General features: G+C 35.7%; 1 protein-coding gene across 1 annotated transcript in view; it reads right to left on the bottom strand.

The window, feature by feature from the left end:
* The window catches only part of OLA1 (Obg like ATPase 1), a 96,462-nt gene that overhangs the window by 34,876 nt on the left and 47,649 nt on the right, over window positions 1–13,937 (bottom strand). Inside the window, exons 4-6 of the mRNA XM_069861099.1 lie at window positions 12,985–13,160; window positions 366–446; window positions 8–105 (exon numbers count right to left, since the gene is read on the bottom strand). Of these exons, the coding sequence (XP_069717200.1) occupies window positions 8–105; window positions 366–446; window positions 12,985–13,160 (355 nt within the window). The remainder of the gene's footprint in view (window positions 1–7; window positions 106–365; window positions 447–12,984; window positions 13,161–13,937) is intronic.

Raw genomic sequence — 13,937 nt, 5'->3', positions numbered from 1 at the left:
GACTCACCACTTGTTTTTCTTTCTAATGTAGTCTTTTTCAGAGAGGTTAACCAAGTAGATCATTGGTTTTGATGTAAAAAACAAATGTTTGTTCAAAACATCAATCTAGAAGTGAAAATAGACGAGAACAATTATAAAAAGGAGTTTCACCAACTTGCATTAATTTTATGATCATTTTCCTCATAGCATGTCTGAGAAGGCAAGAGATTTAAATTGTAACGTATAGATCACTGATAAACACAGAATCGGCCAATGCAATTCATTATGAATATGAAATCTAAAAAAAAAAAACCAAAACCTTAAAAAAAGTCAGTAACAGGTAGCAAAATTAGAAGCCAATGCATGGGATAATATTTATAGCCTACCTCTTTGTCATTCCAATCATGATAGAAGCGGACAGCTTTCTTTTCATCTATTACCCAGGTCTTGATTTTGCACATTACGTCCTGCACAAGATCAAGAAAAAACAAAGTCAAAAACTCAGCTGGATATCAGGCGGTTCTCTTCCATAAACATGGCATGTATATATTAAGATTCAAAACACACACATATCAAAAATTAGATCATATTTTTTAAAAGCAAATTTTTACTCTCCCAGAAAACAGAAATTGCTGCTTTAAAAGTCACTGAAGAGCAGTATTGATTATTAAAGCGATACAAATCCCATAATTAGGAAGTTAAATACACAATACTCAAGTATCATCTCTCACCACCACAAAAATTAGCAGAGCTCTTAAAATATATGTAAAAATCAGTACATTTTAGATTGCTTTTCAAACTCGGTAAGACACGACATTTCAGCATCCAGCAGGAGAGACCACGTACAATATAAACGTGCCATTAAGAAAAGGGAATGGGTGGGGAAAAAACACAGCAAATATCTTTTTTTTTTAAATTGTGAGCAAAAGAAATTGAGCCTATTATTGATGATCCACCCTTCAAGAAATTAATTCAAATGGCCAAAGCCCTTTTTATTCCGCATTAATTTTTCGCCAACACCTTCTCCCTCCCCCCCCAAATGAAACCTGCCAAAGCCTCCATTACACAATGGCAAGAGCCTTGCACTGGTGACCTCCAACCAGCTGCATTCACTTTCAGAACATCTCTCTCGGCAGGAAATCTAAAGGCCTTTTAGTTAGCAAGCTAGCGTGCATTCAGAAGGAGTAACTGCAGGAAGAGCCCAATGTGCTTTGTTTCTCTGGCCTTTCTTCACAGAAAGATTAATCATCTGTGAAATGGAAACGGCAAACAGCAAGTGACACAAACTGAACCCTTCAAGCCTTTCCTCATCAGTTTTGTGGTCGTGAATCCGAAAGCTGCGTGTGGCACGGTTCTCCTTACAGGCAGGTGTTAATAAAAGGCTCTTGGGTCTGAAAGGTCAAACTTGGCTCTTCTAGGAGTAGTACATTTTAGAGTCGCCTATTTTTTGCTGTAGATAATTTATGATCACACTTTAAATAATGCATTTTTTAGTTTATAAGTGATACAACAGAGAATTAAGACCTCTAATATGCAAGGAAAGATTCTCTAAACCGTTGAGTACATGTTTTTTGCACTTAGTGCTATACAGTCAAACACATTTATAAACAACCACAAATAACATCAGTATTTACTAGTCTTTTCTAGTCTTTTTTCTAGTCTTGCAGTTGCTTTAGTGAAAAAAAAACAAAGAAAAAGCTCTTCTAAATCTTCAGATCCTGATTTGAAACCCTCCAGGAGGAGGACTCCCCACAGACATTAACAAGGAAGGGGCAAGCTAAAACTTTTAATGAAATCTAACATGTTCTGCCTAAGAATAATCACTTTTACTCTCTTATAACTGAATTTCACTCATAAATGTTTAAAAGTGGCTAATATAACACCATTTCCTACAAGGAGAAGATCAAAGTGCTATATTACAAATGCATTATGATTAAAAAAGCACTGTGCAGCTTTGCTATTAACTGTTCTTTAAACCCTAAAAGGCTTCCCATAGATCTCACTTGGCACTGCATATACAACCTTTGACAAGTAATGTAGACCATTTTTATTCATTGCCTAAAATTGTAGGCAATTATGTGCGTCACACTGGCCACCTGCAAATTCTGAATGCCTGCTCCAGTTGTCAGAGCAAAAAAACTAATGTCGGAGGGGATTAATCTAGGGGGAGAGAGTCCTCTTTAATGGCTCCAGCAGGTGAAATGGCCCAGCTGGTTACTATGATGAGTGGCCAGAACAGCTTATGTAGAGACACGCAACAAGATTACACATAAAGAAGAAAACAGTGGCACCATCTTATCTTTAACCCTATGTGCTTTTCATTTTTTAATTAATCAGTATAAACAAGATAAGGGAAGCAATTCTGCTGATAGGTGCTTTTCATTTAAGATCTTCATCCTCAGCTATTGTTTAAATAGATATATAAAAATCAACACACACTCCAAGCTTCCTATTCATCAGTGAAGGAATTCTGATCACACACTCTTCTGGGTTTTAAAGTAATTCTAGAGGCACCTGCCACATGGCTTTCGGCATTACAGTTCCCCCCAAAGAGCAAAGCATTGTAATATATAAACTGGAGTCAATGAAAACTACAGAGAAAAACATAGCACAAGTTACCAAAGCCAATCTTTTAGGGTTAAGAAGCAATGAGCTGTTTAACTACTTTGTAAGGGTAACTACATATTGTGGAACCTCCAAAAAATTTCAAGCATCACCACAGTAAATAAAGTTTGCCAATCAGAACTACTTTTACATATTCATCTGCTACCTACGTTGACACATTTAAACCCATTTTGGCATAGACCTAATTTTTCAGAGCTCTCATTTAGGGACCTGACTCGATTCTGTTTGCAACTGTTGTTCTAAAGGAGTCATTGTATAGCTAACTTCCACAGAGAGCACCAACCAACAACTGAATACACTGGGGAGAACCGACTGCTGCATACTTGCAGTTTAATTTTAGTTTTGCAGAGAAGGTGGCAAAGTATTGGAAAACACTCTTTAGATAAAAGGATGGAAACTTATAAGTGAATATAACAATCACATCCGAAGCTGGTGAGGCAGTAAGACACAAAGAAAAAATTTGGAAATAATTATTCAATGTCAAAGTCAAATTTTCTCTTACAGACTACCTGGGTGGTCACAACACACAGAATGTAAGGCAGCCAGTCCAGAAACAATAAAAATGGACAGATGAACTCAGATTCCCCTTCATCAACGGTGATGTCCCACTTAAATGAGATTTAATATGACCCCTTAACAAGAAATCATGGTAATATGAAATAACGGCAATATGAAGGAAGGCAACTATTTCCACATCTCTCACTCAGTGGCCCCAATATTCAAACACACAAAAAGCATATTTTTGGGTTATATCTCACGTGGCACCATTTTCAGTTTTTAAATTGCTCCTGTTTAGGCCTGATGAAAGAGTATGAACTGACCTTTTCATCTTCACTATCACTGTAACAGTCATTTAAACCCATTTAATCACTACTCTAGTTAACTCCAAGACGCTTAATAGCAGAATACAGAGCAATGATCCACTTTGTTTCATTAGATCTGGCCTCCCCAGTTGCACACTTTGAGGTCAATCTGCTACAAGCAGAACGATCCACTTCTTGTTTGACTAGAGAGGTATTCTTGTTCTGTTTTTCAGCTAGCAATACCATAGCAAACATTATTTACAAAGCCCTCCAAAACCCTTCTGAAATCCAACTTACCTACAGTTGTCAATGCATATGAAATACAGCAAACTTTATGAAAATCAAACACCAATGTTTTAAACATCAGTTAATATCTGACCAAATCCTTGGCAATGTACGTGGCACATATGAATACTTATTATATTTAGCCATATGAAATGCAATGATTTTAATTTATGTCCTGCTCTCATTTTCCAAAGGCAGCAAGTAGCCAACCTGCAAATGTTAAGCAGGACTTAATAGTAAGTCCCAACAGTATAACATAATATAAAGAAATACATTCAAATTGCATTTAGGAGATCTATCAAGACATGCTCATGAGACATTACTGTGTAGAAAAACGTTCATACATTAATAAACTCTCTGGATGGATGATAATCATAACGTGTGCCAATGCCAAATTCTTCTTACAGCATGAAGGACTAAAGTGAAGCTTAGAAAACTCACTTGCCTACTTGGCATCAGAGAATTGTGAGTTTTTTGTTGTAAATTATCAGGGCACGTAATTAACTTCCGCAAATTTAATAAAGAAGTAAGCAGTTGTGAGGATTATCACTTCACACTTCAAAGTGCAAGTGCATTCTCCGTGATCCTGCAGGCAGCGCAAAAGCCACCGCTAATACAAAGAATAACTGTAAGTACAGCAGGCTTTTTTCCCCTCCACCAAAGGAGATGGTTCTGGAAGTATGGAGGGTTTAACAGCACCTTATTTGTTCCCTTCAAAACTTCCAAGATGTGCTAACTGACCAACTCCCTGTGAACAGTTCAAAAGCAGTTAAAAATTGTTTATTAAAACTTGCCCTTGTCAAAAATTCTATAATTTTCACTGCTTTGCTCCTCAGAAAAGCTAAGACTACCTAAAACGTTACCTGTAGCTCTTAGATAGCTCCTCTCATTTCATACAGAAGTCCAACAACATAGCATATTGATAACAGAAGTAAAAGTATATAATTAATATATTTAGATTTCCTTAAGGAATCTGTCTCAGTGACGTACGGTATTTAATTGAAAAAAATACTGCATACACTACATGGAGTCAACACCACCTAAACCAGTAGGTCTTGGAATGTAACTATAAACAGAAAATCCAATAAGCATGTTTCGGGGGACACTCCAAACAAATTATTTGCATTTCACTAGTCATCTTTCATCGACAGCTTAAAAAACATTTTACTAATGACACAATTTCTGAGAATAGCAAATTGCTAACAACGTGAATTATGTGTGTAGTGGCCAGAACTGCTAGACAGATTTAGTGAAAGCAAACAATTTTTTTTAATACAATAAATCCAAGTTCATACAATTGGGAGGGAGGGTGGATACAGTCTTTTCCCAGGTAGAGGGCTTCCCCCTTGCAAAAGCAGTCACTCTGAGAAGACCTGAGGGTCACAAATAAATGAACTGTACCATAACTAAACAACTACTACAGTCTTTAAGTATATAAATAGGCTAATGTCCAATGTAAATAATTCTGCACTTACCCCTTTTGAAATATTGAAAAACTGGAGAAAAATAAGAGGTTTTGGAAAAGTACTTGTACATGAAGACTCAGTGTGCTTAAATCTCATGCTTTTATTCTTACTGCATTTCATTTTGTATATATAATTAGCAAAAAAATCACATAGTACAATATTTTTCACACTAGCATACAGAAATCAAATGGCTGAAAGTTGAAGCTTGACAAATACAGACTAAAGCTGTGCCTTTTTTCTAAAGAGTTAAGATAATTGATCACTGACACAGTTTATACAAGTTACAGTAATTTATCTAGCTAGAAAATATTTACATAAAGGTTATTTTTTTCCCCTAAGAGATACATTTTCTTTTAACTCAGTTGTGACAATAATACCGGAATATGCAATGGTTCAAACTAGATAATAATTAGGATTCCATCTGTCCTTCAAAATAGCTATGATGGTTTTCCTGACAGACAGCTACATAATTTGAGGTAAAGAGTACTCAAACTAGTTAAACTTTGCTGCACCAAAACCAATTTACTGCGTGCTCACTGATTTCCTGGTTAATACAAAGTGTATAACATGCACCGTGCCCACAGTCCTCCCATTCATGGCTTTCCTTGGAAATCTTTTTCAGTTCCACCCAGTGTAGCCTCAGCTCTCCGGTTTTCCTTGGGATTTCTGGTAATTTGAAATAGTGAAGCTAAAGTAACAAAGTAAGAGTTTATTATGAAAACATTTAGAAGCAGTGGTATTTTTAAGGGACAATTAAGACAAATTTTACAGTTTTAAAAAAAAGGCTAGATCGTGTTTTTCAATTGTGTTAAGTGCTTATATAAAGCAGTAGCTGCTGGGTGCAAGAAAGAGAACAAGCCAGGTACTGCATCAACTGCAGTGACAATGGACTCCTCTGTGGTACAAAACAATGTCTAATCTCTTACAATTCCCTTGCTTATTGACTTGAATAAAAATACACTGGGAGAAGTAATGGATTTAGGACAAGTGCCTTATCCTTTCTTCTATTCAAATCCTTCTAGCAGAGCCAGCACAAGCTGTACATTATATAAGATTTACTCAGAGTTGGATGCCAATAATGTTTATGAACTGCAGCAAGTACTTTCACCCAAAACATCCTACAACCATTCCTGATGATGTAATTCATGTCAATAATCCCCAAATTCTCATGTGTAGGTCATCCTTTGGGGTTCTATAGGCATTATGCATAAAAATGATAGTCACTTGTAGCTTCCCAAAGAAGAAAGCGGGCAAGAACACAGAAAGCAATCTTTCTACAAGTGATTATTTCTAGCAGTTCAGAAACTCAGAACAGGGAAATTGCACTGAAAAGTAAACCAATGACTTCCACTAAACTCTTCTTACTGCATTAGTCTATATGCACTTATTTCCAAATAAATCCATGTGTGAAAGTATTTGCAAGTAAAGACAACTGAAAAATATTTCATTTTCTGAAGACAACTATTCATATATATAATGCATACAATACTTAAGAATTATACCATGGTTTGGATCTAGACGTACCCAAACAGACATTATTTACAAAAGCAATTACTTTAAGCCACTGTTCAAACCTACACAGGAAAGACCAGCCTTGACAGAAAGTATTTTAGCATTGACTTCTCTTTGTCTACTGATAAAACCAAAAGAAATCCAAACGCGCATTTACACACTATGTACTTTTAAGTCAGGCTTTATTAACAATTAATTCACAAACATCTGCCACGAATATTTTTCTGTTACATTCAAAATGTTCTCCAGAATGAACTTTAATTTCCTCTAAATACCACATTAAGCACAGTAAATGGTCCACTAAAGATTTTAGGCATAATTACATGCATTAAGAATATAAATATTTTCTCGATTCCCTATGATTTAACATTTAAGTTTCTAATTATAACAGCCATCAGCAGAAAGTATGTCAACAGTGTATGTGTATGCTGCTCCTTTCCTTCCATCTCCAGTGAAACAAACTGGTGTCTCAAACTTTGCTCATAAAAGGAAAACCAGAAAAAAAAAAAATGACAAAATCCACAAAAACCAATTTGTTGCTATATTCTGTATTTATCTTCAACTTGGAATGAAAGAAAGGTGAAAATTCCCAACTGACATCATCAGATAGAGGATATGAGAGTTCATCCATCCGTGAGAACTCTTGGCAAGCATTTGCAGCACGAGGTCAGCGAATCCTGCTCGACATCATCTCATTCATCAGAATATTGCAGGAGGGAAAGATTTCTCACTGTTTTCTCCTAGTATATATCGGTAGCGAGAAGAAACCAAATCTTCCAGCTCTCTGCTTTTTGTGAGGTATCTCCCACACTATATTGTTAATTTTAAATTAATAAAAAAAAATCTTTCAAACAGTTACTGTATTATGAGGACAGGACCAAGACATTAAATGGAAGGGAGGAGGAAGAAAGAGATTACAGCTATTTAAAACATCATTAGGAAGATTTCGCTTTACTCCTCATAGTACACATATGCCGACAGATACTTACACATATGCCTATGGTCACTGTATTTATTACCAGTTCCTCACCAATCACAGTAACAAAATAAAGCTTGATGCCTTTCTTGCACTTTAAATAATGACCAGATGCTTCTGGTACCACAACATTAAAAAGGGATCTATGACCGTTCTTCTCAATTGCAATTACTTTGATCTTACAAAATATGTTTGATCTGAAAAACTTATTTCAAAATTGTCAGACATGACTTTAACAACAGAATTCAGATATCTCACAGGACTGGTAAAAGCACCCTCTTTCAACTGAAAACTGGAAGTTCAAATGTAGTGAAAGCTACCTTTCAACTGAAAATTGGAAGCTCCAGCACTGAGGACGTTGATGCTGACCTAAAGATTTTGTCTTCATATCACTAACATTGATAATCTGCGTGAGTTCAACTATAAGTAATATTCTAGTGGTCAGATATATAAATCACAATACGATTACCACTAAGAATTATTCTGTGTTGGAATTCAAGATTCAGTGCACCAACAAAAGGCTAAAGGAACAGCTGTCTACTGCAGAGGGTCTGCCTCTAAAGACAAGAACAGAATCACGCAGGAAAGGTAATGAAAGAGAATACTGCAATGATGTTTACCTAACTATACTGTATTGCATAAACTCAAAGACTGTTTCCAGGACTGAAAACATATATTATATTATATATAATATATATAAAATGTATATTATATATATTTATATATTATATATTAAAATAATATATGTTTTTAAAACAAGTTTCAAAATTTGTACATTCTGATCTATAAATCTGTACGTATTTAAATTTTACTTGGAAATCTCCCGTTACCCAAAATGACAGATGAACAACAAGCTAATAATAAAGTTCAACTCAACATCTTTCTTATGTCTCTGCAGACACTATCAAAAATACTCTGATCGCTTTCTGAAATTATATTCGCACTCTTTCAATACATGCAAATAACAGGAGTGCTTTTATTCTATATTATCTCTTTATAAGGTTATAGCCAAAATAATACTTAAAAGGTATTTCACTGAGTATGAAAGAACAGTACCCTTTTATAAAAGCAGACAATCATTTCTAAGAAGGCAGTGAGAACACTTGCAATACAGACAAAAATAGACATGTAAAGGAAACTATTCCAAGGCTATGTCAACATTACATGTTGCTGATCTTGAACCATATTGTGTCATTGATTTTTAAGTAGAACTTGAAAATTATTTCATTGATGGCTCCTTAGCAGCAGTTGGCTATTTTATTTCTGCTGACAGTGGAGTGAGAAATCAATCCCCTGAGAGAGAGGAAGAACAGGTAACACTGTATCCAACTGCAAAGCCAGGTCATTGCACAAAGGTGGACTTAACAGCTGTATGCAATGTGAGCTTACGCAAAGGAAAAACGGTAATGAACGAGTTAGAATACAGGCACAAAAAGGCGAGCAACCAAACAAAAATAACAAATTAAAGAACTGTTCACTGATACAGACTGACAATTTTCTTTTTCTCTTCTAAACCGTTTGGAGATTTCATACTATCAAGTTACAGTTGTTGCGGTTTACTGATAAAGAGAATCCTCTAAACCAGACAATTCATATTTATGAAACAAGAAGAATGACTTCTGCTTTCAATTAGGTTCCATGAATCACAGTGAAATCCCCTTTGATGCCAACAGTAAGTTTACACAGGTCACAGAGATTATAGCCTCCCTGAAATCAGTTACTTTTCCTTAGCTTTCAAATTAAGGTAGTTACATTCAGCAAACTAGCAATAGAAAACCATACTTCACGGAGATGGATATTATTTATTTCCTTCCTCATCTTCTTCTTTCCCTAACCTTATATAGTGTTCTTACTCAACAAAGTGAGTTCTTCTCAAAAAAAAGTGGAAAGAAACGAAAAATGCAATTCAAGTGTTAGATGATTTTCTTCACCAGGAGAAAGTCAGTCAGTGAAAGGTCTGAAAGCAATACAGGTTAAGAAAGCTTGCAATAGCTTTATCTGAATGAACCACAGAACTCTCACAACTCTCAACCAGTTAGAACTCAAAATTCTCAAGTGTCTTTACTTTAAATTACTATCAAAAGGATAGGGAAAAGGATCACTATGAAAGAGAGACTAAAATTGTAACATTGTGCCTTAAAAACAAAACCAAACCAACCTACAAATATCAACTTTCTTCCTCTGAAACCTCCTAGTCTTCCTAAATGGGAAAATGACTGGGAACACTGACAGCACAGACAAGAACCAGTTGTTGTGCACCTCAGTGCTAAGGAATGACCAGAATATTAGCAATGACTATGTATGATACTGAAAAATAATTTTAAAAAGCAAATCCTGAACTCGTGATAAGTTGTCTCCAAGCCCCTCCCTTCCTGCTTATCCCTTTTGGTTTTTAATACAACACGTTTGAAAAAAAGTATTAATTACAGTCTATAACGTCTGTTCATTACTTTTCTGTCCTGGAAAGAGAAAGCCTTGAACAGTAGCCACAATCTGCATGGAAACAACATTAAAAATTGTGCTGGACAGGGAACTCACTCTGTGCCCAGCAAGGCAACTGCAAAATGCAACAAATTCGGGAGGTGTAGAATGATCAAACAGCCAAAATACACTAGTAACTTTTGGTTCCTGCTTTAGAGAGGCATCATCTTCAACTGTTTTTTTCATGGATGCCTTATGGTTTCTCTCCTGGATCCATGAGACATTTACCACACAGTTAAACATACGGTATACATATACATCTACATATACATGCAACCATCGGCCTTCTCTGCAACACAACGTATTAAAAGAAAAAAGACAGAACAAATTGTATGGGAACGCTTCACCACACAGTGGCTGAACATCTAAATAAACCCATTCAGTGGCTGGGAAAGCCAAAGAATTACTCTTTTGCTCTTACAACTACACAAACCTCTTTGCAGAAACCATGTAACAAGGCCTAGTGATTTATTTACCAGGAAAAGAAAAGCAACCAGGCAGTTTTCACAGGTCTTTACCAATTTAAAAAGTCCATTTCACTAAGGTCAACTCTCTACCTTACAATTCAAGCATACAAGTCACAAAGGAAGACGAGCAAGAAGGTCCAAGATTAACAGGACTCTCAGATGTGACGTGCTACAGCATTTCCCTGAAGAGATTCCCCAGTGACTGTAGTTCCTATGTGCAGCCTTTGTCTCAAGGGGAGTATTAATACGTGCTGCTCCATTCTGTTTGGCTATCCCTTTCCATGAAACAAAGGAATTTAATGCCTTTGAAACCTCTATTGTTGTTGACAAACTCAGCTGAGATTGGTCAAGGTAACAGGTATTACCAAGAACAGAAGTGGCAGAGCAACGCAACTTCAAGAACCTGGGGTTTTCAGTGCACGTGTTCATAAAGAAATGATTAAAAAAAAAAACATGGAATGATGAAAAGTGTAAGTTACAAACATGAGTCACTTTGATGGATGAACTACAGATGAAGTAATAATTAGGAGACAAAAAGAAGAGGTGAAGAGAAGGAGAAGAAAATGAAGCTGGATAAAGACAGATTAATAAAGTTTCCTTTAATTAATTTAAACTGCTTTTCTAGATTTGAGGTTTTTATTCACTGCCTCCCTTGATTTGAGAACAACCTGACATTTTCTGTTTTCAAACACATACCAACTTCCTGTAGCTAAAACTGAGTAAGAGTAGCTCTGTCATACAACAATGACTGTACCTACCACCCATTACAGTTACATGATGACTATTAAGAACTTTATTTAAAACACACTTCAGTTATGTTTCTTTGCAATCACAGAAGTACTGACGTCTTCCTTAGCACAGGAAGAACATAGAGCATAATATGAAACCCTCAAAGGATCCAGAGAGGTACACTCAAAAACTGGACAAGAATGCCTCCATCACAAGGAGCCATGCAAAGGTGTTTCAAAGGACATCTGCTCAAGAAAGTGAGGAGAGCTCATGACTTGAGCAGAACAGCATCACAGCACTCCTCATTTTCATCATCTCATACCAATGCCTTATTTAGCATTAGGCTGAACTCTGAATTTGCTAGGGACTCGCTTGCCCCTTTCTTTAAGACAAATTAAAAGGTAAAAGACCATGTGGATGCTATTTGAAACTGTAGGCATAAGCCTCTAGGGAGGTACAACCTTTTGTAAAACAATAAAAATCACTGCCCATTTGTACCAAATGCTGGGTTGACACACGCCAGGTAAGACTTTAAACAAAGTATACCTGCTTCTCTCTCTCTGTGCTTACATGAAAGCCTTCAAATAATCCAATAATAACTGTTTTTTTCTGGATTACATCAATCATGGAATAAAATATTTTTCAAGTCAGAACAAAACTAAGTCTTCACCAACAGAAACTCCCAAATAAGTGCTTTTTAACACTGCATCAGGAAGATGGACATTTTGGAGAGGGATGTTCACTTTCAGTTCCTATTCACTTCCAAACACAAGGTAGAACCAACAAATTTCATTACACTTTAATGCTGACAAACTAAAACACCAACACTGATCTGACAACGTTTTTGTTACTACTGGAAATCTAAAAAAGCTATGGGAGTTTTTATTTTTACTAATTGATTTCAAAGCATTAACAGTCCATTTCCACACTGATTCACTGCTGTAATTATTACAGAATGCACTCTATATACCACCTGAAATATTTATAGAAGATTAATTGAATAAAGAAAAATTAATTACTGGAATACTGGAAGACTCAAAAGTCAAGTGGCAGTAAAGTAACCATTTACAAAAATATACTTTGAGGTTGATAATTATTATACATTTTTAGTTTACAAAGAAACACGACTGCTACCCTGTGATAGCTGAGCTCATTTAAGCAGCTTTCCATAACAACATTCTAAAATTAATTTCAACTAGCAGTCTTCATTTAACAGGCACTAAAAGACACAAAGTGCAACCACACCAAGAAAATATACTCACTTGGTGGCCACAGGAGGCGCAACAAGTATCAACATCATACTAAAACTTAACAGCAAAAACAGTTCAGGAATGACTGCTGGGCTGTGAATTACAACTAAAAACTGATGTAAGTTTGATGAAGCACTGGCAATTAAGTAAAGCTGTGTCAACAAGAAAATAACAGCTACATTTTAAAAATTACTATCAGTTTTATCAGTGAAATCTTACATTGTCAAGAGAGCAAATAATTCATTCTAATAATTTTTCAACTCATAATAATTATTATAAAATACAAAAAAAACCAGTAGTGGTGTTTCATATTTTACATGTGGGAGAACAATAACAAAACCCAACAGTACAAAAATTTGAATTCAATACAGAGAGTTCCTAATGCTCTACTTTTATACGTCATGTACTTACATATTCAGGTTTTAATTTCTTGTCTCCTCCTCTTACAGCTACTTTTTCAAGCTTGTCTATATTCTGCATGATTAGCTCCTCATCTTTAAGTCTAAGTTCCTCATGTATTATTTCAATGTCACGAACAGGATCTACACTTCCTTCAACATGAGTGATATCATCATCTTCAAATGCTCCTAAAACAAAACAAACACTTAAATTACATATTAAGATAAAAAGACAAGAAATATATATTTACAACATACTATTAACTGTCACAAGAGTTTGAGATTAAAAAGTAAAGTCAGTAGGTCTGTCATAGTGCCCATATATAAGCATCGCCTTGTATATCATATTGTCTATAATATTTTATATCACAATTTTTAGTCTGTTAATTTACATATCAACTCTAGAACTAAAGCTTTATACATATACATACAAAGCATAGAGCTTTGCCATTTCAGGATGAGGACTTAACACGTCTTTAACAGTTTCTTCTAGATAGGAACAGGCTAGAGCACCTTCTTGAAAACAGGTACCACTGTATTTAGCACTATCTAACATAGCAGCAGCAAATACAGCAGCTAAACTGAACATTGCAGAACATTTTAATACAAGCAGTAATGACTAACAGACTTATGCAAAGAAAACCTTACAAAGCACCCTGGCAGCTCTCACTGGCTGACCAATTTTATGCATTAAGTTGGGGGGGGGAAGAAGTTCTAGACAAAGAATTCTGAAGTTCTGAATGACTCTTAGTGTTTCCAAGGGAAACAGGGCTTAGAAAAAAAAGGCCTGAAATCATCTGGCAGACCTCGTCCCTGTTTCAATCTACTTTATCACTGTGGTTCTGACGGTGATTAGATAATGAACCACTCAGACACACAATTTACACAGCAGCTAATTTCATCGGCCTGATTTGAGGGTATGGTTTTTAGGGGGCCATCAAAGAAGCGGATGAAGGTGCATTTGTC

Source organism: Phaenicophaeus curvirostris, chromosome 7 (genome assembly GCF_032191515.1).
Source record: "Phaenicophaeus curvirostris isolate KB17595 chromosome 7, BPBGC_Pcur_1.0, whole genome shotgun sequence".
Taxonomy (NCBI): Eukaryota; Metazoa; Chordata; class Aves; order Cuculiformes; family Cuculidae; genus Phaenicophaeus; species Phaenicophaeus curvirostris.
The sequence above is the reverse complement of the archived record's forward strand: the minus strand, read 5'-3'. Positions and strand labels throughout refer to the sequence as shown.